The sequence below is a fragment of the Amphichorda felina genome (assembly GCF_050947745.1).
Source record: "Amphichorda felina strain 45539 chromosome Unknown scaffold_6, whole genome shotgun sequence".
Lineage (NCBI taxonomy): Eukaryota > Fungi > Ascomycota > Sordariomycetes > Hypocreales > Bionectriaceae > Amphichorda > Amphichorda felina.
This window is the reverse complement of record NW_028145044.1, coordinates 1,801,495-1,824,213: the sequence shown is the minus strand read 5'-3', so window position 1 is coordinate 1,824,213 and position 22,719 is coordinate 1,801,495. Positions and strand designations below refer to the sequence as shown.

Genomic DNA, 22,719 nt, shown 5'->3' with positions numbered 1-22,719 from the left:
TATCAACGCTATAGGTATGCCGCATCTCCATCCATCCATCCATTATTACCCATCACTCCTTTACCTCACCGTGTTATGTGCTTGAACGGTTGCTCTTGGACCCGCTGGGGGCCTCAACCTTCGGGGGTGCCTTTCTCGGCCAGTCGGGGCAAATGTCGATACTGTCGCGGGGGAACCACCACTCGAGGAAGAGGAAGAAGAGGTAGTCGATGACGACGCACAGGCAAAAGAGCTTGCCGGCCCATATGCCGCAGCCGTAGTAGCGCTTGAGGCGGTCGACGAGGGCAAAATCGCGACGGCGGCTACCGTTGTACCCGCCCGTGTCGAAGCCGTAGAAGTCCTCGGCGGGGATGGACCCCGTGATGCCGTCGTAGACGCGCTCGGTGCGCAGCGCGACGTTTGCCCACGAGTACATGTGGCGGACCTGGTCGTGGAAGCGCTCGGTGCGGAGGCCGCCGGCACGCATGGTGGTAATGGCCCTACCAGTAGCAGCGACCAGGTCGTCCTCCTCGGGCTTGGCAAAAGTGGTCATGTGCGAGGGGAGGACCTCGGGGATGCCGCCCACCTGGGTGCAGACGACGTACAAGCCGCAGCTGGCAGCCTCGACAATGACGGTGCCAAAGGCCTCGGTGAGGGAGGGGTGGAGGTAGATGTGGCCGCGGGTCATGACGTCGCGGACCTCTTCATGGCGGATGGGGCCCAGCATTTCGACTCGGTCCTGGAGGACGTTAGTCTCGATCATCTGCTCTAGGTCGATAGCCTTGGGGCCGGATCCAGCAATGATAAAGCGCGTGTGAGGGTGGTTCTCGAGGATTCGGGGGATGGCAGCCGTGAGGAGGTCGGTGCCCTTGTTGTAGAAGAGGCGCGAGATGACGACAATGGTGATCATGTCGCGCGGGCCGAGGCGAGCGAGAGGACGTTCGGGAACGAAGCCGCCGGGGCCGGATTTGGGGGTCGGTTGGTACCCGCGGGGGCGAAATGACTCTGCGACGATGGCATTGGGGATGACGGAGACCATCAGAGGGTCGAGCGAAGCACGCAGCACAGTGTTCTCCTTGCTGGGGGTGTGTGTCAGCTACTTCTTGCGCCGGGTCGGAAGGGAGGACGAGCCAAGACTCACCAGGTATGGCTCACGCAGATGCTATGATCAACATCGCTCAGGATGAACTTGAGGAGCTTGTTGGTGAGGATACTGGCAGCGTCGGCGAATCCAAAGAGAGAGTGGTCGGTGAAGACGGTCCTCAGCCCCATGGATCGCGCATGGAGGATGGCCTCGTGGCACAAGTTGCTCAAGCTCCCGTGGCCGTGGACAATCTCGATGCGCTCGCGAAGGATGATGTTCCTGAAGGTGGGGAAGAAGGAGAAGATGGTGGGGAAGGTGGTGTGGCGGTAGACGACGAAGAAGGGGACGTGGTAGACCTTGAGGCCGTTGGTGAGGTAGCGGACGCCCTTGCGGTCATCGTGGGCGTGGGTGATGATGATGACCTTGTGGCCGCGGTCGATGAGCTTGCTGGAGAGCTGGTAGATGTGGGATTCGACGCCGCCGGGCTGTGGGAAGAAGAAGTCGCTGACCATGGCGATGTTGTAGGTTTGGCGTGGCATCGGGGCGTTGGTGGGCTCCATGGCGAGATGCAGCTCTGAACAGCGAATTGGACGGTGGTGTGCGACAGAATGGCGATGGCATGGCTTGGGTCGATCCGTCCCCTGCCGCGTGCCTCGTGAGGAGGTTATGTCGGGACGTCAGCCCTTGGTGGAGGTTGTTGAATGTTGGCCGTCTCATCAACTGCCCCTCGGTACGTGACACCTACTGCTATGCAGTATTACGAGTATTACCAGTAGGGAGAGTAATGGGTAATAATGATAGGTGCTGTACGGATATGGCGTAGTGCAGGTACGGAGTTCGGGGTTAGAGGGGGGAGGCGCTGCGATAAATTTAGCGGTGGCATGTGGCAGAATCCCAGCAAGACCTTCCACCGCCCAATTTTTTGGACGGACTATCGAGTCCCAGGTCCCAGCTCCTCCATCCCGCCAACGGCCCCGATACCTCGATCCCCATTCTGTCAATTGATCAATTGACGCACATGGGGGCCCCCATGTATTCGAGGTACATCCCCTCGGGCACAGAGCCCGACGCCTCTACGCCTTCACGGGCAGAGTCGTCGCCTCCGCCAGCGCCCGCACCAACAGCCACTCCCCAAGCTGTCGGCAGCACCGGCTTCCGCTACTCTCGCTACATACCCGGCTCCAAGCCAGCGGCGAACCCGATTAGCACCAATTCCGTCCAGTACTTTGACGACGAGCCAAGCCCCCCCAGCTCCAAACGAAAGCGCCATGTCGACGACGAGCCGCACCAGTCGCCCGAGCCCGAGCCCGAGCCCGAGGTCAGGAAGTCCAAGAAGTCCAAGAAGTCGAACCGCTCAGACTCAGTGGATGGGACAGACCTTGCAAAGGGTGAGGGATCAGAGGTGAAGAAGAGCAAGGACAAGAAAGAAAAGAAGGTCAAGAAAAGCCGAGACGACGAACCAGAAGAAGGTAAATCCAAGTCGAAAAAGGAACGCAAAGAGAAGAAGGAAAAGAAGCGGAAGGCCACCCCAGACGTCGAGGACCCCGAATCCGAAGGCGATGCCGATGCCGATGCCGATGTCGATGTCGATGTCGATGTTGCCATGACAGATGCTGATGGGCCGCAAGAAGCTTCGACGCAGGAAGCTGTGCAAGAACCTGTGGCAAAGGTGGAGAAGAAGAAGAAAAAGGAGAAGACAAAAAAGGCCGATGCCGCAGATGAAGAGGGTTCCGCAGACGAAAAGGAGAAACGACACAAGATGGTCCTGGACCGGAAGGCAAAGTCACTGAAGCTGGCGGGTAAGGTCGCAGCAGATGCCGCTGGAGCTGGGCCTGAGCCTGAAGCCGAGCCACAGGAGGTCCATGACCTGGGGCCGCTTCCGCAGCCAGAATTAGTGACTGCCGAGATTCCCAATCCCACATATGAGACTCTGCCTCCCTGGCTCGCCGCGCCGATACGTGTGTCCCAGGATACGCGGACGCCTTTCTCAGATCTAGGCCTTCTTCCCAAGGCAGCGCGCGTGCTCGAGGAGAAGGGCTTTCCGGATGCCTTTGCTGTGCAAACGGCTGCCCTTCCCCTGCTTCTGCCTACCAGCAAACAGCGCCCCGGGGACCTGCTCATCTCTGCTGCTACTGGTTCCGGTAAAACACTCGCCTACGCACTCCCGATTGTAAGAGATATCAGTCAGGGCCTCGTCACCAGGCTGAGAGCCCTGGTCGTGCTGCCTACGCGAGAACTTGTCAGGCAAGCGCAAGAAGTGTTCGAGCTTTGCGCCAAGGCATATGAAGGTGGAGAGAGGAAGAGGGTCCGGGTCGGTGTGGCCATCGGTAGCCAAACGCTACGTTCAGAGCAGGAAGGCCTCATTGAACGGGAAAGCCGATATGACCCTGAAGCATACCAGCGAATCCGGGATCAAAGGCGTGCCCAGCGAGAAAAGGCCACCGGGTCTTCCGATATTGACTCGTTACTTGACCCTAGCTCCCAGGACTCTGATCCCAGACTCGGGGAATGGGATGGCCAGGTCAACGACTTCTCCTCCAAGGTCGATGTGTTGATCTGTACCCCTGGTCGTCTAGTAGAGCACATCGAACAGACGCCAGGCTTCGACCTGGACTATGTCCGCTGGCTTGTCGTCGATGAGGCCGACAAGCTCCTCGCGCAGAGCTTCCAGGGCTGGCTCGATGTAGTCCTGCAAAAGTTCCAGACGCGCAAGTTCACCGCAAGAGAGTTCCCCGACATGGACCTAGAAGGCGTCCGCAAGGTAGTGCTGAGTGCCACCTTGACTCGCGACCTAAGCCTGCTGAGCCAGCTGGCCCTACGGAGACCACAGCTGATCGTCCTGGAGAGCGATGGCGTCGCTCAGGTGGCCGAGCACTCCCTGCCTGGTCTGCTGGAGGAGTTTGCCGTGCGTGTTCACAACACCAACCTCAAGCCCCTATATCTGCTGGATCTTCTCAAGGACGGGCACATGAAGAGTTCAAGCGCCGCGCCCCAGCCCCCTGCGCCTACCAAGGACGAGACGGTGGAATCTGATACCTCGGACACAAGCTCTGATACCAGCTCTGATACTAGCTCTGATTCTGGCTCTGATACTAGCTCGGATTCGGACACAAGCTCAGAGTCCGAGTCTGAGTCTAAAGCAGACAAGACGACGCCACCAAAGTCAACTCTACCCATCTCCCTCATCTTCACCAAGTCCAACGAGTCTGCCCTCCGCCTGTCCAGACTTCTCACCCTCCTGGACAAGTCACTATCGCCGCACATCAGCACCCTCACCTCGACCACGCCCACCAATGTTCGCCGCAAGACCCTCCGCGCATTCGCGACCCCATCATCCCCTGTCCGCCTCCTCATCGCCTCCGATCTCGTCGCACGAGGTATCGACATCCCCAACCTCGACCACGTCATCAACTACGATCTTCCACCGAGCGTGGCGGGCTATGTCCATCGTGTCGGACGTACAGCCCGTGCGGGACGGTCAGGCTGCGCCTGGACGCTGGTCGGCGACGACGAGAGTGGCTGGTTCTGGGGCAAGATTGCCAAGGGAGCGGGCATCCGGCGAGCGCAGAAGGTCGGGAGGACAAGGATCGAGGAGATTGGCGAGGAGAGGCTTCAGGGATATGAGGAGGCCCTGGAAAAGCTTGGGCAAGAAGCCCTGGATACGAGGAAGAGGTGATACCTATCTCAACAATACAAACCATGGCTGGCCGCGACAGTCCCCTAATATCAAGGCCCTGATATTCTTCTTTCTCACCTTTTTTCATTTTCCCAACCCACCTTTGCGTCAGTGCTCGTCCCAGGCATTCCGCTCATGGATAGTGGATGGCTCGACCCTTGGCCCATCCCCCTCGTGACCCGTGCTTCCATATCCCTGCCGGCCCCTCTCGTCATTCGATCTCGCCGTGGCATCTGCCTGCTCTTCATCCACCTCCTCCAGACCCGTCAACAGCGGACGGCGGCTTCCCCGCTCGCCCATGGCCTGCGCCCACCTACCCACCCTCCACGCCGTCCACCAATTCTTTCCCTCCCTCATCATCAAGAGACCGAGGATCTGAAGATTTCCCAGTTAGTTCAAACCCCACCCCTCTGTTGGGGGCACTATAATATAATAGTATAAAAGACCGGGCATACCTGGAGAAGCCCAACGGCAAGGACGACACCAAGATCCACCCCGGCATTCGTCCGCATCGCCCTCGCCCACGGATCCCGGCACGCGGCATCGCGCCCGTACGTCTCAGCGCACGTGCTCGGGGCGCCGTCGCGCTGGAAGGGGTAGGCGCGGTCGCGGAGCGAGTTGAGCCCGCAGCAGGAGAGGGCGTCCTGGACGGTGCGGATGGCGTCGGCGTCGTGGGTGCGGTAGCTTTCGGCCCAGCGGCCCTCGAGGATGCACGACTGGCTGGGCGAGGGCACGGTGCGCTCCAGGAGGAGCGTGGCGAGGATGGCGGTGATGAGAGCCTGGAGGGTCTGCAGGACGAAGGGCGCCAGCTGGAGGAGGCGGGCGCTGGGGGAGGGGGAGGAGGAGGAGGAGGGTGATGGAGGCTGGTGGTGGGAGGTGTAGAGGGTGCTAGGGTGGATGTAGGCGTTGAGAAAGCCAGCTATGGGGAGGATGGCGACGAGGATGGAGATGGCTGGGGAGATGGGGAGGGAGAGCGAGAGGCTGTTGAAGTGGACGACTCTGCGTAAGGTTTAGCACAGGTTCTGCCAAGTCTACTAGGCTCATAGTCATGCCAACTCACACGGCGACGGCGAACAGCACGACGCTGACCTGTGAAGAGGGGAGTTAGATACTCGTAGCGCCCACAGGCACATGGTGTCTCACAAGAAGATAGAAGATGCCCGGTCCAAACATTGCGTCAACTCTTCAGGGTGCAATTCAATCGCTTGGTGATGCAGATGGGCGGCCAACGTCGGGGGATCACGACAACGCGAGAGAAGGTCACTTCCGATGAGGTGATGCAAGGAAGAAGTGGGAGGAAGAAGTGAGAAGGCACATGAAGGTATCAGCCGGCTATATAATCCTCACTTCACCCTCAAACAACAGTGAGCAAGCAATCATCGCGAGGCTAGAACATGCAGGAGGCCGGTCACCCCTCCATCGTCGTGAGACCGCGCCACACCACCACGAATGAATATGCTTTCCCATTGGCGACACCATGACGGAGGAGGTGTGTTTTCACCAACCAGCTTGCTTATTCCCCAGTTTATTCCCCATCTCGGGCGGGATGGAAATTGTGCCAACACGGGACATCTGGGGTTAGTATCAAGATGGAGTTGCTTGGACCACGTAACATGGAGCGGATAAATCAGACTCAATTGTCAACACAAATAGCGGTATATTGACGCAAAAGAAAAACCAGTTTCTCAAATGATACCCGCGTGTTTCCGTATCACATAACAGGAGAAACTGGTTCCACGAGACTGGCCTCCACGATAGCGACAGCTCCTTCAAAATCTCAGTACAAACGGCCAAAAATACATATTAAACGAGTGAAACTATCGAGAGAGGCGGGAAAAGAAAGAGGAGTACAGGTTACTATGGCTGATAATCGTATCCGCCGGCGCCCAGAAGTCCGTACGAATAATAATTCGGATCGAAAGGGACCTGCGAGAACTGCTCCGGTAGCCTCAGGGGCTGTTGCCCTGTTAAAGTTTGTCCCTTGGCGGAAGACTCGTCAGCAGATGTGTTGGAAGATCCATCCGTTGCATCAAATCCATCAGACAAGCCAGATGTATAGGATGAGTCCTCGAAACAAGGCCCGTTGTTCAGACTGTTGAAGTCGAACGCGTCCGCTGGTTGGAATTGAGATTCAAGGCCGTCGAGAAGCTGCGCAGGGTCAAACGCGTAAGGGATTGCCGTTTTCGTGTTGCCAGTTCCCCCGGTTGTGTGCCCCCCAATAAAGCCAGGTGGAGGGGGGGAGATATTTTGGAAGACAGATGTGGCGATGGCAGGCAACTGGTTGAGGAAATTCAACCCGATTGGATTCTCGCATCCATTTAGAAATTTTTCCACCTCGATCTCGAGTTGCTGGCGGTACAGAGGAAGTACCACCTGGCGCAGATGATCAATGTATTCAGCATATAGGCAATGGTCCGTGTGGCCCTCGCGCCAGTTACCCGAGTCGGGATCACGGCGGACTACCACGAAATTATATGAGCTGGCTAGTACTCGGGCGAAAGGTTCGTGGAGACTCACATGGCGAGGGGATATAGGTAGAGCTGGGCTCCACGTCAAATAGGATGCAATACCACTCAACCCATCTTTCATGCCCTGGCTTATTCCTGGTGCGTTTCTCCAGCTTTTCCTTCTGCTCGTTGTTGAACCCGTCAGCAAAGTCCCGCGAAGAAGACACAGCATCCTCGATAGCGCAAGGATTGGCCGCACGTAGGTGCTGAACTAATTCGGTCTGCTTCTTGAAGGATTGTAAACAGCGGTGGCAATGGAACTCCGGCAAGAGATGAGTCCGCTTAAGATGCTCCCTGAAAGAAAAGAAGAAAAAACCATTAGCCCCTGGATCTTCACAGTCTCGTGGAAATTACCTCATACTTGAGTCGGTGAATATCACCCCACCCCGGACCAGAGCAAGTCTTCGAATCTTCGAACCTCTTGGGATTAAACTTGTAGTAGGGGCAGGCATATTTCCGTTCCGGGTTTTCGTCAGGTGCCATCTTGGGGCGCTTGTTGTTCCTATTTCGCCGGCTATCATCGTCGTCTTCGCTCTTATTCCCATCATTGTCGTCCCTCTGAATCTGCCTCTTCTTCCCAATGGACTGACGCTTAGAAGAATTTCCCGTCTTACCACTCGAAGAGCCATGTGATGGGGAGGGTTGTTCAGAGGAACAACCCTCCCCATCACATGGCTCTTCCAGGATTTCCAGCTTCTGGTCAATGTACTCCTCGATCTGAGCCATCAACCTGTCGACGATTTCCTTCTTGCGCTCTAGCAAAAGTTCCCTCACGTGCTGGTTCAAGTATCTTGACGAACCACTGCTTAGAGTCCTCTTGGATTGGCTAGAGGTACCTGTCTCGCCTTTTTGGCTCCCCCTTATAGAAGGCAAAGTGAGGGCGGAACCGCGCTGGTTCTTAACCTGGGGCTGGCGATTAGTGGTGGGTGACTTCGCACAGCTAGATGAAGCGTGTTAGTCAAATTGAAACAGAAGGTGTCGAAAATACACTCCAGCCTACCTGGATGACGAGGTGCCCCTTTGGTGGTCACCTGGTTCGTCAATGGTCGAAGTAGCTGTTCTGTTCTTATGGTTGCTGGTAGTAGGTGTCTAGAGGCTCGGTTAGCAAGACCCGCCAGGCCGCTCGGATATACACACACACACCTTAGATGAGCCACGAGATGGCTGGGACTTGACTTTTTCGGGCTCATAAGGTGGCTTTGCTCGTGATTTTCGGGCTCCTCCAGGCATCTCCGTTTCCTGGTAGCCCAGACGGGTGGTGGGATAGTGAGTGGAGGATAGCAAGCGCTGAATCCAGGGTTTCGTTTTCGTATACACGATTCCTCTTTTGAGAGCAGTTTTTTTCTGTATCGATGATTGCCAATGAACCCTGTCTACCAAAGATGGCATTCTCGGAAGCAGGCGCTACTGCATTCTCAGCGGAGTGTTGTCATGAAATGGCTTTGTATCAGAACGCTAGAAAGGAGACAGTGCTGTCTGGTCCACAAATGGACATCTCTTTGATGTCAGTGGGGGATGCATTGAGGCCCAGAAAGCCTGATAGGGCTGAGAAGGGGAACGAGTCGGATTTATACACGTCAAGTTAAACAGTCGGGGTCAGGGGAGGGGTGATGATCGGGCGAATGCGCGAATGCGCGACAGCTCTCCTCCCACACCCAGATGCCTTGCATCAGAGACATGGTCCAATCCAAGAAGCTTGAGGCGCCCGCTGCCGATGCGAACTATTAACGCGAACCATTGTATCCCCCCGCAAGTTCGTAGATGGAGGCCATGGATACCTCAAGGACCCCGCTGGGTTGCGCCGGGGGCACTCGCAGATGCTGGAGACGCATTCGCGGGACGCCCGGTCAAGCTATGGGGAAGGTTCTGCGCAATTGCGCAAGACGGCAAACGTGGGGAATATCGTCATATCCCATCCAAGGACGCAAAAGGGATAAGCCATCGCCGGGAGGGCCGTTGCTCATTGGGTGGTGACGCTGCACGACGTGCCTGCGGCATCCGAACTGGTCACCGGCGCACTGATGGCCGCAGGATTACGCCGATGCGTTGGCGTGCGATAAGTGGGAGATGGCCAAGCGAGAGGTGTTCGGGAACAGGCACATCGAGGGTGTTCAACTGAAGTCGACGTTGATGTAGTTCGTGGAACCATGACACCAATGACAAGTCTGGAAAGTTGTGACAGTGAGGGTGCACTGACAATTTCGAGCGGGTACACCAGGCAGGCACTTCCCAAAATGGAAATGAGCTTGTGTAGAGTGACCTACCCTGGAGCCCCATGAGATGATTATTCCTCCCGACGATGTGATCGACTTTATATACTTCGCCGTCCGTCTCCCCGCATAAAACCAGCACTATAACTCATCTTAACCCATTTGAAGCCATATTGATTATTACTAATATATCCCGGGCGTAAACATCAATAAGCACTCAAATAACACACCGGCAAATAATGGACAAACCGAACGCCATCTAGAGGATGCCGTCATCTGTACTCGCTCAGTCCATCCTCTGCGACTCCATATTTGTCCAAGCGTTACTAGTTGCGTACTATGGGGCTTAAATGGCTTTTTTGGCGGCATATCTGGCGCTTTTGGCGATGGTGCGGCTAGCTCTTCTATAGATAATACCTCGGTGTGCTTAGCCGGCTTCCTTCCCGGCGTATATGGTTGTCCTGGGGACCTTGCGTACCTGACGCGAACCACGAACATGTCTCTTGAGGCTATCAGGTAGACTGGACTTGATTCCACAGATCTAGCATTTTGTGGGCAGCTTGCGGTGCATCTCATTCTCCTCAGCCTCGCATATCATGCCTACGATGAATCAAGGAGACTCTAGTACCACTAAACGACTTTCCATTGTTCTATATGGTACACGCGAAGAAGAAAAAAAAAAGAAGAAGGTGACGCAGGAGAAAATCCTCGTAGACTTTGCTCAAGTACTACTCCTCTATAGAAGGAACCCCCTAAAGGAAAAAAAAAGAATCCGAGAAATGGAGCGGCCCTGATAGCAACACCTAGTTTCGATCCAGGGACCTACGGGTTATGAGCCCGTCGCTCTACCACTGAGCTATGTTGCTTATGCTGTTTTTTACTCGGTAAACAGGGAAGCAAATAGTTTATTAATTATCTTTTCCCTGCGGCGTCCCCGAGGGTTTGCGTCTGTTTGCCCTAGGTGGGTGGGTTTCGAGCACGTCGCGTTGCCGTGACTCCGGGTGGCCCGTGAGCTCGGCCGGCTCCATAGCAAGTTTCTTCTTGCACGGCAAAGCTACTAATAGCCTGATTCATCAGAGTGGTGTCTGTTGGGAAAAAAGAAACTGATTCTAATTATGTCTTTAAATTGGCATCGCTTGGTATCATCATCAATCATACTCGTACAGGCCGACCCCGTAAATTCGGCAACCCATCTTGTCGTTCCACATTGTCAGAATCACATCCTAGAAGCCTCAACCCAGCTCCCACGACTCGCCCCAGAGCTCATTAAGATTGAGACCCAGGAGCTCGAGGCTCGGGTCGAGGTTGAAGGGCTGCGTCTGGTCGCTTGGCAGCAGCCACGGGGCCGTCGACGGGTCTAACGGCGCGGGGCCTATCTGCGGCGTAAAGGTAAACGGTGTGATGGACTGAACGCCCGTATTAGCGGTGCTTGGTCGAGGAGGGACACTCTGGCGCAATACCTTTGCCCTGTCGGGCACGTCTACGGGCGGCCCAGGGGTCTGCCCGGGTATTTGCAGGGCGGGAGGCCCCATGGGGCCCACTGGGGTGGACGCAGGCAGCTCGGACGACGAGGGCTGCTCCTGGTTCGCAAGCAGCTTGTAGTGCAGGTTGACAAACCTCTCCGCCGACGTCGACTTGGCCGCCTCGGTCGTCTTGGTGCCTAGGTGCGCCTCCAATAGGCCCAGGGCGGCGCACATGATGGAGTACCCCCACGGCTCGTTGTTTCCGCACCGCAGCAGCCGGTCCTCCTTCATGGCGATGCACTTCTCAATGAGCTTGACCGTGTGGTGCGAGTTGATCATGATCATGTTGGTCGAGCCGCGGGGCTGCAGCATGGTTACACTGCACAAGTTGATGGCAGTGGTCAAGGCGTCCTCGCGGAGAAAGTTGAGCGCCCTGATGCCCTGATCGTACAGCTTGTCGTGGAGCAGCACAATGTCCCTCGCCGCGTTGTAGTAGATGATCTCCGAGTACTGGTACTTGGAGTTCTGCTTGCGCAGCTTCAGGTACGGCTGGTGCAGGGGGATGATGTACTGGCGGAGCTGGACGTGCAGCAGCGTATAGGCAGTGAGGGGGTTCTTCTTGCCCTTGGTATTCTCGACATTCATATCCCACGAAGGTAGCGAGTCAATCTCCTGGGTAAGGTCATTGGTGTACCGGATGACCTGGTCATAGTCAATCTCCGAAGTTGGGCCCGTCAGCAGCCTGCTGAGCTCGAGGCGTAGCGGCAAGCTCTGCCGCGCGAGGTGCTGGAAGGAGGAGAATGTGTATTCACTGGCAGGCTTGGAGGGAGGCAGAACAGTCGTGGTGTCGTCAAAGTCTTCGTCGTCTAGGTTGTGCGGTGGGTTGGTGTCGTAGTGGAGCTGGCTGAGGAGGGTGGGCAGGCCGTGATCGAACGACGCCTGCATGTCGAACTCTTGGACCGTCGCCCATATCCTCCGCCGCATCTCCTGATTGTACACATCAATCTTACCGCCCATGTGGCTCGGCTCGCGGTGGAGGCCGACGGCGATGCCGTCCTGGATCAGCGCTCCTGAGCTGGTCCAGAAGCGCTTCTTCTTGATGGTGTTGACCCTCTTTCCCAGGTAGAGGAGACAGGCCACCTGGTAGTGGATGAGTCTGCGATGCTTCTGGCTCTGCTTGGACTGCCAGCTGTCGATGGCCCAGATCCACTTCTCGGCCCAGTGGCGCGCATTAGACATCATGCCGATGAACTTGAGGTCCTGGTGGGTATGGACGCAGCTGGCAACGGCCATCATGGCGAGGACAAGTGCGGTGAAGGCCGCGTGACGATGGTTGCCCCCGGTGTCCCAGAAGTGAGCGTACTCCTTCTTGAATGTGGGAATGTGCACGATGCGGTGGACCTGCTCGAACTGGTCGAGGTAGACAGACACCAGGGCGTCAACCTCCTCGCGCGGGGGCAGCAGGGCCTCGAGCTCGGCGTCTGGCTGCTCGAAGAGGTGGTCACGCTCCTCCCGCCGGCGCTTGCGGTCCTTGCGGTCGTGGACAATGACGGGTCGCAGCCACTCATCCGCCGTCTCGCGCATGAAGGGGCAGAGGCCCGTCAGCTCGACAAAGGCCATGCTGGCATTGTGCGGGCCAAAGTAGCGGGTACGAAAGTTCTTTCCGCGGAAGAAGCGCAGCTCGCCGTGCTCGCCAGACATGTTGTTGCTGGCCTCGATGCACTCCTGGACCTCCGGGCGGGGCGGGGCCTCGGAGTCGTTGACCTCATCCTTCTGGGTGCCCGGTGAACTGGTGGGCGCCAGGGTGCTCCCATCCAGAGAGGACACGCCACCGGAGCGCTGCAGCAGGGTCTTGAGCTGGGAGAGCTCGAGCTCGAGCTTGCGGATGCGATCATGGTCTTGGCGGATGACGTCCGAGTCCCGGGGGGAGAGGGACTCGCCAATGCCGAACCTCCGGGCGTCGAGCTGGGCGAACGGGGGCGGGACGCCGGATGAGGCGTTGACGACCTCGCCGTTCCGAGCCTCATAGCTGCAGCGGTCGGGGGTGCCGCTCTTGATGCAGCGCTCGCAGGGGAAGCCGCGGTCACAGGATAGCTTGCGCCGGCGGCACTCGAGGCAACTGAGGCGCACGCGCTGTCTCTTGCGGGCTGGCTGGTTGGGCTCGTCGCCGTTGTGGCTGTGGGCGCCATTCCCGCCATCGGATTCCGGAGTCTCACTTCGATCGGTCATGATGGTCGGTGATGGGACCCTCGGAGTTACGAATGATTGGCGCTGCTCATCGGGCAGCGCAAGAGTAACGGGATATGAGAAAGGGGGATAGGGGGAGCGGCATAAAAGATCGGTAGATGCCGAGTATGCAGCAATGGCTCATGAGCTCATAAGGACAGCTCATGGAAACGCCTTTATCAATCAGATCAGATAAAAATCCCTAGGTGAAGAGTTTGAGTCAAATCCTGAATGAGGCTAAAGACCGAGCGGAGTTACGAGGTCGTGAAACTCGACCTTGCTGAGTCATCAGCCTTTTGCGTGCCCGATGTCGCTCCAGCCGGCGTTTGCACACCACAACCAACTCGCAGCGTGTTACTATGTAGGAAGGTAACAACTTGTATGGTTCCTCCAGTGTCAATTCCAGCCCTCTTCGAGCCTCCCCGCTGCCCACGATCGCTCTATCAGGACTCGGGCACATTTGCGGCCTGCATCTCGAGGAGTTTTCCTCGCCAATCGGTTGCGAGGAACAGTCGATTCACGCAGCATTTGCTGGGAAAACGAATGGTTGCAATACTCCAGGAAGCAGCTCGGAGCTCCGACGTCGCAGCCCCAGTATGGGGTAGAGGGACGGCTTACAAACCTCGCAGTGACACATCCAGATGAGGATGAGGGGCCGATCTTTGACCAGACCGGCAGCCTGAGAATGACTCTGCATATTACCTTCCACGGCGAGTATGGCTGCAGGTGTGTCGTCATCTCGCGCCTCTCTTGTGTCGAGAGCAGTAAGAAGTCGAACGTGGTGGCAGACGTTGCGGGCCGCGTCGAACAAGATTCTGAAAGTGGACTGGCTGGCCAAGGTAATAGCAATAGGGTTTCTCGAAACGCCTTCGAACGGGTTCAACCGTTTAAACGGGAGCCTCAATCTGACGCGGTCGTGGAAACTTCCTCGATCATGTTAGCTCGGCTCATTTATGCTTGCACGCTCTACAGGTCGTCGCGAAGACCTGGAACATTGGAAAGTCAAAGACTTGAACGTTGTTTGAAGGACGAATTCGGGAGGTGAGGCTCGTCTTTATAATGCTTCGCACGATATTTTTACGGGATATGGAGTCGCTCCTACGGATTCTACACCTCGGTTCACCACCGGACCGGCCTAGCGGGTGCGTTGCCTCCGGAATCTCGGGACCCCCACGGAGCCGTTGGTTCTCAAAATCGGCCATATCCTACATGTGAAAGTTTCCGAAAACGGGTCAAGCTGCCCACATGTACTACTGAGACTGTGTCGTGCGAATCGAGCAGTCGTCGCTGAGGAAAGCGACTCGCGAGTCATGAAGCTCGACGGGAGTTTGGGCCCTTGTGCACTACCATTAAATGGTCTTGGTGGCAACTCGCAATTCAACCACACCAGTGCGAGCAGGGAGCCGAGGATAAGTCGACGTGGTTGGCGATCCTTATGCATCCCGCGTACCTCGTAATACCGGCTTGGGTGCTGGTGGGTGCGCACTAGTGTCTCAGTATTTTCCCCGAATCTTCGACTCCTGGGGCCTGGGACCTGGGCAGCCTGAAGTCTCTTGCAGTTCGGCATGCTGACCATGACGGCCGATATGATTGTGTCGGCAGATGTATTAATATCCGCCCAGAAGCAGAGGCACGACCGGGGCTCCCATGCCAGCCGATGTCACCTCACGTGGGCAAGGGGAGTTGTGTTCTTTCTTTTCGGCTGCCCATTCAATATTATATGACCAGGAGTCCCAGGCGGGTGTGTTTGGCGCTCTGAACCTTGGGATGGAAGAAGACGTGGCGCCATAAGCTTCACTTGGCTCGACGATCGTCGTCAATCGCACACGAATTGGGCCTGCTGCCCGTGGAAGCCCTGGAGCGCTGAGCAGCGCGCCCGTTGGCTGCATGGTCCTGGGTTCCTGGGCGGCGCACGCCGTTCTCCTGCAGGCCCTGCAGGGCGCGGGCCAATGATTGCTGGATGCCGTTATCACAAGCATTCACAAGATGAACTCATCGGGCTGGTGGGTAACCTTGGGTTTGACACTTTCCATTGTCCGGGCCACTTGGCCAGACTGGCAAGCAGAGCGGCATGGTGTTCTGAGCGTCCTATCACTGTGTAATACTTCGTATAGTAATCTGTACGGAGTATTCATAGCCAGTTGACAATTTCTCCCAGATTGCGCGCTTATACGGCTCGTCAAGCTTCACGATGGATACGGAGTACTAGCCTCGAATTAGGTGAGACATTGTGGGGAGAGCTAGCCATCAGAAGCAACGGGAATTGGCGGGTGGTGAGACCCAGAGGCAGACCGAGGGGTGAATGTGATTGCGCAGGGGTTGATTCAAACTCGGCGATAATATGGGGGTTGTGAACTTCTGCATTAAGCGACGGGCATGCCCCAGTGCCAGGGCCAGGCCGCTAAGCCTCGTGTGGTTTGTGCTTCCCCCCAGCTTTCCCATCCCCCTGGGCCCCAGCACTTCCAATGCCTTGGCCCTTTCATACATATTATTTGCCGGGCCCATCAAGCGGCTTGGGAGCTGGGTCGCCTCTGCCAGTTGATCTTCGGCTTTGGACTCGAGAGCGCCCAATGCTCGTCGTCGCTCGACTTGTTTCGTGCCACAGAAGCGCGCCGGCCTCATGAGACCAAGCGGGGAGCTGGTGTGGTGGCTGGCTGTGGTTCTGTCGCTCACTGCTGGCAGCAGGGGCGACCTCTTTGACGTTATTTCAGAGCTTCCCTCTTGCGGAGTACGTTCCTGGTTCTGCCTCCCCACATATCCAAGTTCGAACAGGAGAGAGAGAGAGAGTCGATCGTGCTGACCGTCTTCCATCCAGACCGCGTGCATCTCGTCTGCCATAGGAGACTCCTCCTGCGGCGCCGATGCCGCGTGTATCTGCTCCGACAAAGCATTGTACAAAAATGCCCAGTCATGCATAATAGACAAATGCCCCGTGTTGGAGGCGCTAGGTTCGTGCTTCTGGTCCAGTCGAGGGACTGATTGTTCTGGCTCCCAGGGCTAATGCGGAGAGCAGAGGTTGCCCGGATCGAGGCCGATGCCTGCCAACGACCACGCCGGTCCCGACGACGTGACCTCCTGATCCCCCTCTGCATCGAGATCCCCGCCTTCTTCTTCCCCTGGCTCCGTACGTATTCGCGAGCGACGACGTCCGAGGGCCTCGCCCCCGACGACTGGATGATGGTGGTGTGCGGCCTGCTCTTCACCGTCTTCATCGTCCTGGGACAGTACAGTAGGTCCCCCCTCTGTTAGCCTGGGTTCGTGAGGGGAGCTGCTAAAGTGGTCACAGCGGGGATGACTTCGTTTGGTGTCGATACATTCACAGTCGACCCGGATGTGGTTACTTATGGTCTCAAGGTCAGTGTCCTCATGCAGTGCTAACCTTTCTCGACCCTACCTAGTCTGGTACCGACAAGGCTAACAGAAGCATCAGCTCTTCTACGTAGCAGAGACCTTGTACTTCACAGTCCTCTGCCTGACCAAAGTGTCGGTGCTCTCCTTCTACCTTCGAATATTCCCCCACCAGCGCTTCCGCTGGTGCGCGTACGCCGCCATGGCCCTCGTCGTCATCCCGGGCATCATCTTCGTCTTTGTCCAGGTGTTCCAGTGCATCCCCATCCGCTACGCGTGGGAGGCATGGCTGGGCCAGGGGGGCGACTACCACTGCGTCAACCTCAACATGCTGGCGTACACGGCCGCGTCCTTTAGCGTCGTGCAGGACGTGATCATCCTGCTGCTGCCCCTGCCGTGGCTGTTCGGGCTCAACATCAATACCAGGGCCAAGGCGGGCATCATCATCATGTTCAGCCTGGGCATATTCATCCTCGCGACGTCGTGTGTGCGCTTACGGTTCATCATCAACTTTGGTCACACGACCAACCCGTCGTGGGACTTTACCGACGCCTTCATCTGGTCGGCGCTCGAAGTTACCGTTTCCATTATCGTCGCGTGTCTTCCTGCCATCAGAGTTCTTCTCGTCAGCGAGGTACCGAGAATTATGTCTACCTTTACGCGTGGGGCGCCCCGGACGACACGGGGCGGTTACGTGATGGAGAGGTCAGCAATGTCGTCCAGCGGGGCCAGGGGCATGACGGGGGGCTCACGGCAGCGGCGGAGTGTCAACATCTTTGGGTCCAAGGACAGGGACGAGGACGGGGGCGAGAATGAGAGTCAGATCGAGCTGGGCCTACAGCTAGGGGACAAGATACAAGGGGAGGTACAGACCCAGATCTCGGGGCAGCGGGACTCTGACGAGGTGGATAATTCTGGCATCCGAATCAAAACGACGACGACGACTCACGTCGACGTCAACGGCTGAGTTTTGCCTGTTTGAAGCTAGGGGAGGCAAGACGCTCCTCATCTGGCCGCTTCATAGTACTCTAAATTTTTTTTTGACCAACAAGGATGCGACGAATGTGCCGTATGCCAGGTTCCTTCGATTCCTTTCTGTCACTTTTCTGGGGCGTGAAGGGTGTGTCCCAACAAATGTGACGCTCAGAAGCATGTCCAGGCATATAGGCTGGTCGTGTAATCATGATATGTGAATATGGACTAGTTTCCTGGCATCGCCCGGGCAACCAGGGGTACGTAGACAAACAATGAATAATTGTTTGGCTCGTTTCAACGGTTTTTCAAAAGGGGCACAAAATATACTTTTGAGTAGAGTTTGGAGGAAAGAAGGCGGTGCAGGAAAAGGGGGAGGGGGTCGTCCCGCCGTCCCCTGAATATGGGTTCTGGTAGTGGCACGAAACACAGCGATGGATGAGAAGCCAACCCTAGAAAACACCAAGACAGGTGAATTCGGGGCTCATTTTTGGCAGAGGATATCTAGACATCTATATAAACATCCGAGCCCAATATTCTTTTCATTTTTTTCCAAAATAGCGGCTGTGAGATTGGAGTGTCATGGTACTCCCAGCCCCCCCTAATATGACATATGGACTGCCTTCTTAGCGGAACTTCGCAACGCCACGTTGGAAAATTCCATTATATTACACTGTAGCCGCGAACATAATTGGCCTTTTGATATTGATGACCCTTTTGCCTTACCAGAAAGCTTTGGTTCTGGAGCTACAGAGCGGGCGCCTTCCACAAGCTAGCCCGTGTGGCAGATACGGTTGCTAGGGAACTACGAGTCTATCGCAGCCACCCTGACATATTGTAGTTCCCAAAATGATTTGTTATCTGTATTTCCATGTAAGTGAGGACATCAAGGTATGAATAGTGCACATAGGATCGATGATTTTCAGCCCTAGAAGTCTATGTCCCGACAATTCCTGTTATATAAAGGGTCCTTTTCTCCAGGTCCTGCCCAGTCTTTTTTCCCCAGGTCAGCACCACCAGTCTGTTTTGAAAGAGGACACACACACTTAGCTTACTTCCTCGAGCCATTCATACGTTGGCAACACAGACCTGATGGAGCCTATGGGACCCCCGAGCACAATGGAGGACATCGACAGCAACAACAACTCGGGGGACTTTGACTCCCCATCTCTGCTCCGAAACCTCACATGGAGCAGTGGGAATCACTTCGCGTCCCCGGCCTTGGGTGACGAAGAAATCCTGCCGAATTATTCTTCTTCGGCCGGGTTTACACAAGCTCTCTCTGGCCAGCAGACATCGGCGTCTGCGGCCCAAATTCCCCGGTTTCTCCCCTCTGAACCCCCCGCCTTTGGGTTTCCCGAACCCAGTTTTGAGTTCCTCTTCGGTCTCTCTGAACCCATTGAGTTCTCTTCTGGGTTCTTCTCTGACCCTGTCCCCTCTGGTATCCCCCACCCCAATCTCTCGACCTTGGGGGACCAGAACGCACCTCTCGACCTCGGGACTGGTGTCAACTGGGACGGGGCCAGTCCCATGGCGGGGTGGGCTCAGGATTCCACCCAGTTCATTACAGTGCCTTCCCACCTTTTCGGCCTAGAAGCCTCCGACGGGTTTGCCCCTAGGTTTGTCAACCCTTCCCCCCCCTGGCCCCCTGGAGCCCCCCACGGTTCTGACCCCAAGCCTTCTAGCGGCCTTGCTGTGCCCCCTTGCCGGTCTCCGACCCGCGAACCCCAGGAGGCCAAGAAGAGGATCTGCGTCCTCGACTCGTGCGACGCCTGCAAGAGGGTCCACGTCAAGTGCCACCGCGAGGGAAGCGGTCCTTGCCGGCGCTGCCTCCGCAGGGGCACCGAGTGCGAGAGGTCCAAGGCGGACGGGCGGACCACGGCCAACCAGATGGAGGTCCTCCAGGGGATGAGGAGGGGCTTCGAGAGGTCCCGCCGCTTCTGCATCTCGGTGGCCCTGAGCATCTGCCGCGAGGTGAGGGAGGACAGGGTTCACGTCCCGAGGCAGGCCACGCGGCTCGTCGTCGAGGACCTCCGCAAGTTGATGCGAGAGGGCAAGGACAAAGTGCTTGAGCAGCTGGCAGAGAGGCCCGAGGTGGCCCTCACTGGTGGCCCCGGCACTTCTGGCGCCACCACGTCCCCGGCGCCGGAGCTCGTCTGGTGGCCCGTACCGAGGTCTCTGCAGCGCCTCCGCGAATACCGGAGGGAGTACGCGGCTGCGGGGGAGCGGTACACTGTGGGCCTCTGCAAAGCCCTCTCGCACCTTGCCCTTGGCTGCTGCGGGAAGCACTACTTGAGCCTGGAGGCCAAGGTTCGTGCGCAGGACTGGGAGGGGTTGATGGAGTGGGGGAGCCGCCGGCCGGACGATGCGGAGGCGGGGATGGACATTGGGGTCATTTCTGTGAGGAATTGACGGATTCGTGGGGGGTTTAGAAAGGGGGGGGAGCTCAGCTGGTTGTTTGTTATGGGCCTGCTTTTCTGCAATGATACCCGGAGTTCTGGGATGAGTGAAACCACTCAGATATTGAGATATCGATTGTTTATTGGGAGTCTATTAAGAAACCAAAATAAAGTCCTAAACCCAATGCCTTCCTCGCACTATTAATATCTACGACGTCTGGTATGCTGATGTTGACATTCTCATCATATTATGCGAGCATCTCCTCAAGCTGGTCAGCAGAAAGATCATGGCCCCATCATCATAATACATATATTCTATGCATATTTGTATATATATCCGTGTGTATATTATGATATATAATAAGTGACTATTGTACCCCTCACTATTTTTATATCCTCCCTATATACGTAGCTATTATACTATACCTCTACTGGTAGTTGTTTGATATCTCGCTTTCCTTCCCAACCACTGGCTCTTATAGTATGCAACAACCTCTTCACCAGTGGCACGGAAAGACACGAGTAACTTTGCTCTAAATCACAGTTCAAAACTGCGTAGTGGTATTACACCTCCGTTTACTACCTATGACTGCTGACAGCTCCCACCAGCAAACATGAATGCTTGGTGGAACTCTTGTCTGAACCGCAGAAACACACAGCGACGCCTCACCCCACCTCCCCCCCCTTCTTCATTTCTTCTTGCTGGCCTGGCCGCGCTTAGCCAGGCGGTCGATCCTCTTGAAGCTGGTGACGCCCTCGACCCAGCAGCTCGCGAGCCACAGCCACCAGACCCTGGACCCGCGCGGCACGCTGTACCTCCGCAGGCGCACGCGCTCGAAGATGACAGCCTCGGCCGTATGGATGAGCACCGTGGGCCAGAAGATGGCCCCCACGACGTACCGGTACCACTCGGCCCCGCCGGGGAACAGCGCCGAGGCGGCCGCCCACCCCCAGCTGCCGGGCACGACCCAGGGGAGGCTGGCGCGGCAGAGGAAGAAGAAGAGGACAGACGAGAAGAGGGCGGCCCCGAAGCCCTCGGGCGGGGTGAACTCGGTGACGGTGGCGGCGTCCATTGAGGCCGTTGCTGGTTCTGAGTCTCACGGGGGGAGACGGCGGCAGGAAGAGGGTGGGAGTGGGTTGTGGCTGAATGGGTGGTTGCGGATGAGAATTTGCTGGAGACGAGTCGTCGCCTAGATGGAATTGAGGACGAAGGCGAGATCCACGGGAAGGTTGGTAGAATGCTGGAGGTAGGGCGAGAATCCAGGCTTTTAATTGCGATTGAGGTGGTTTAAATGATACCTGGTATTGCCTTGGTTGTTGTGAGTGGTGGAGAGATGATGGGGCGAGAGAGAGAGAGATGTGCCAATTGCCGAGGAGTTTGGATATGCAGCTCGGAAGCTCCTCCACATTTGCTTTTGGCGCCTCGAAAGCTGGGGACCTCTCACGTATTCGTACCTAGATCGTAGGCTGACCTCGGCAGTGGCTGCCCCAGACTTATTCGAGACTTGTTATTCATAATATTACTACTGCCTTGGTATTCGCTCCATTCTTACAAAATTCCCCGGTAAGTATTCATTCATGGGGCATCATGCTGGTTGGCATCCCATCGCAGCCGTCGCCCAACAAGGATGATGACGGGTCACTTACATCCACCAGGAACTAGTAATCATACAGAATCTTGGTGCAATAAAAATACAAACGCCTACGCAGTGGGTTACTCCCGTTTTCTCGTCAATCATCATACGACACATCATACGACACATCGTAGGTCCCCTGCATCGCCTGTGTGCTCACAAACTCGGTGCTTGCAAGCCCTCTCATGAACCTTGCCTCAAGCTCATCCGCGTCCTTGTGCCAGTCGCACGCGTAATCGCAGTCCGGCGTCGCCGTCTCCCCAAAGTATTTGCAGATGACCGCGTGTCGGCACTGCTCGACGTTCTCGCAGTACAGTGCGAGCGCCTGGAGGCTGCGTAGGCGCGCCTCCATGTTGGCGCTGTCCCTGGAGTCGCTTCTGATCATCCGCGTGTTGCGCTCCAGGTCTTCGCGGCTGTAGTAGAGAAAGCAGTAGCTGGCGTTCCCGTCGCGCCCTGCACGCCCCGCCTCCTGGTAGTATCCCTCAAACGACTTGGGCAGCCGCCAGTGCACCACGAAGCGGACATTGTCCTTGTCAATGCCCATGCCAAATGCAGTCGTGGCTACAATGATGTCATATCCCAGCTCGTTGTCTATCCACTTGGACAGCGTCTCTTCCTTGACCTCCTTGGGCAGTTTTGCGTGGAACGGGCGGGCTCCGACGCCCTCGTCACGCAGGGCGGCCGAGAGAGACTCGCACTCGTCGCGTGAGGTGGTGTAAATGATGCCGGGCACATTCTCGGGGCGCTCGCCGACCTGGTCGAGCTCGGCTTTTCGTGCATCCACCCGCCGACGGTTGTAGACGCTTCGGATCCAGCGCAAAAAGTCGGATAGGCGGTTGTCATCCTCATCCTTGGTGTATCTGATTTCCAGGTGAAGGTTGTGTCGTTGTGGGCTCATGAGGAACGTCTTGGTCCGCTCCGACTCGGCATCCAGCCCAAGGATGCTCAGGATGTCTTGCCGGACCTTGAGGTTGGCAGTCGCCGTCAGGCACATGATGGGAGTATCGGGGAAAGTCTCTCGGAACCATGACAGGCGCTTAAAGTCCTTGCGGAAGTCATGGCCCCATTCTGATATACAATGGGCCTCGTCAATGGCAATCCTAGCCAGCTCCCTTTGCTGATGGACAAGCTTGAGACGATCCCGAAAACGCTGACCGGAGCACAGCTCGGGGGTGACATACAAGAGCCGAGTCCGGGGATGCCCCGTCTCCAGATCTCGCT

At 56.7% G+C, this 22,719-nt stretch overlaps 7 protein-coding genes and 1 non-coding gene across 8 annotated transcripts; 3 read left to right on the top strand and 5 right to left on the bottom strand.

Moving 5' to 3' along the window:
* Positions 1–73: 73 nt before the first annotated feature.
* On the bottom strand, positions 74–1,623 carry SPT14 (phosphatidylinositol N-acetylglucosaminyltransferase SPT14; the record flags this gene model as incomplete). Its single annotated transcript, XM_083195818.1, has 2 exons — positions 74–1,058; positions 1,121–1,623. The coding sequence occupies 2 exons, from the start codon at positions 1,621–1,623 to the stop codon at positions 74–76; spliced, it is 1,488 nt and encodes a 495-aa protein (XP_083048834.1).
* A 458-nt stretch (positions 1,624–2,081) lies between these two features.
* DBP6 (P-loop containing nucleoside triphosphate hydrolase protein) lies at positions 2,082–4,739 on the top strand (the record flags this gene model as incomplete). Its single annotated transcript, XM_083195817.1, has 1 exon — positions 2,082–4,739. One exon carries the CDS (start codon positions 2,082–2,084, stop codon positions 4,737–4,739), a length of 2,658 nt encoding a protein of 885 aa, XP_083048833.1.
* Positions 4,740–4,847: 108 nt separating this feature from the next.
* On the bottom strand, positions 4,848–5,912 carry ACO1O0_006424 (uncharacterized protein; the record flags this gene model as incomplete). The annotated part of the gene is made up of 4 exons (XM_083195816.1): positions 4,848–5,114; positions 5,195–5,738; positions 5,800–5,828; positions 5,883–5,912. 4 exons carry the CDS (start codon positions 5,910–5,912, stop codon positions 4,848–4,850), a joined length of 870 nt encoding a protein of 289 aa, XP_083048832.1.
* A 4,338-nt stretch (positions 5,913–10,250) lies between these two features.
* ACO1O0_006423 lies at positions 10,251–10,322 on the bottom strand. The gene has a single exon. It is a non-coding gene; the product is annotated as a tRNA-Met (tRNA).
* Positions 10,323–10,688: 366 nt separating this feature from the next.
* On the bottom strand, positions 10,689–13,148 carry ACO1O0_006422 (uncharacterized protein; the record flags this gene model as incomplete). Its single annotated transcript, XM_083195815.1, has 1 exon — positions 10,689–13,148. One exon carries the CDS (start codon positions 13,146–13,148, stop codon positions 10,689–10,691), a length of 2,460 nt encoding a protein of 819 aa, XP_083048831.1.
* A 2,997-nt stretch (positions 13,149–16,145) lies between these two features.
* ACO1O0_006421 (uncharacterized protein) lies at positions 16,146–17,460 on the top strand (the record flags this gene model as incomplete). Its single annotated transcript, XM_083195814.1, has 3 exons — positions 16,146–16,374; positions 16,432–16,499; positions 16,567–17,460. 3 exons carry the CDS (start codon positions 16,146–16,148, stop codon positions 17,458–17,460), a joined length of 1,191 nt encoding a protein of 396 aa, XP_083048830.1.
* A 1,124-nt stretch (positions 17,461–18,584) lies between these two features.
* Positions 18,585–19,877, top strand: ACO1O0_006420 (Zn(II)2Cys6 transcription factor domain-containing protein; the record flags this gene model as incomplete). The annotated part of the gene is made up of 1 exon (XM_083195813.1): positions 18,585–19,877. One exon carries the CDS (start codon positions 18,585–18,587, stop codon positions 19,875–19,877), a length of 1,293 nt encoding a protein of 430 aa, XP_083048829.1.
* A 676-nt stretch (positions 19,878–20,553) lies between these two features.
* On the bottom strand, positions 20,554–20,937 carry ACO1O0_006419 (uncharacterized protein; the record flags this gene model as incomplete). The annotated part of the gene is made up of 1 exon (XM_083195812.1): positions 20,554–20,937. The coding sequence occupies one exon, from the start codon at positions 20,935–20,937 to the stop codon at positions 20,554–20,556; it is 384 nt and encodes a 127-aa protein (XP_083048828.1).
* Between the last annotated feature and the right edge of the window lie 1,782 nt (positions 20,938–22,719).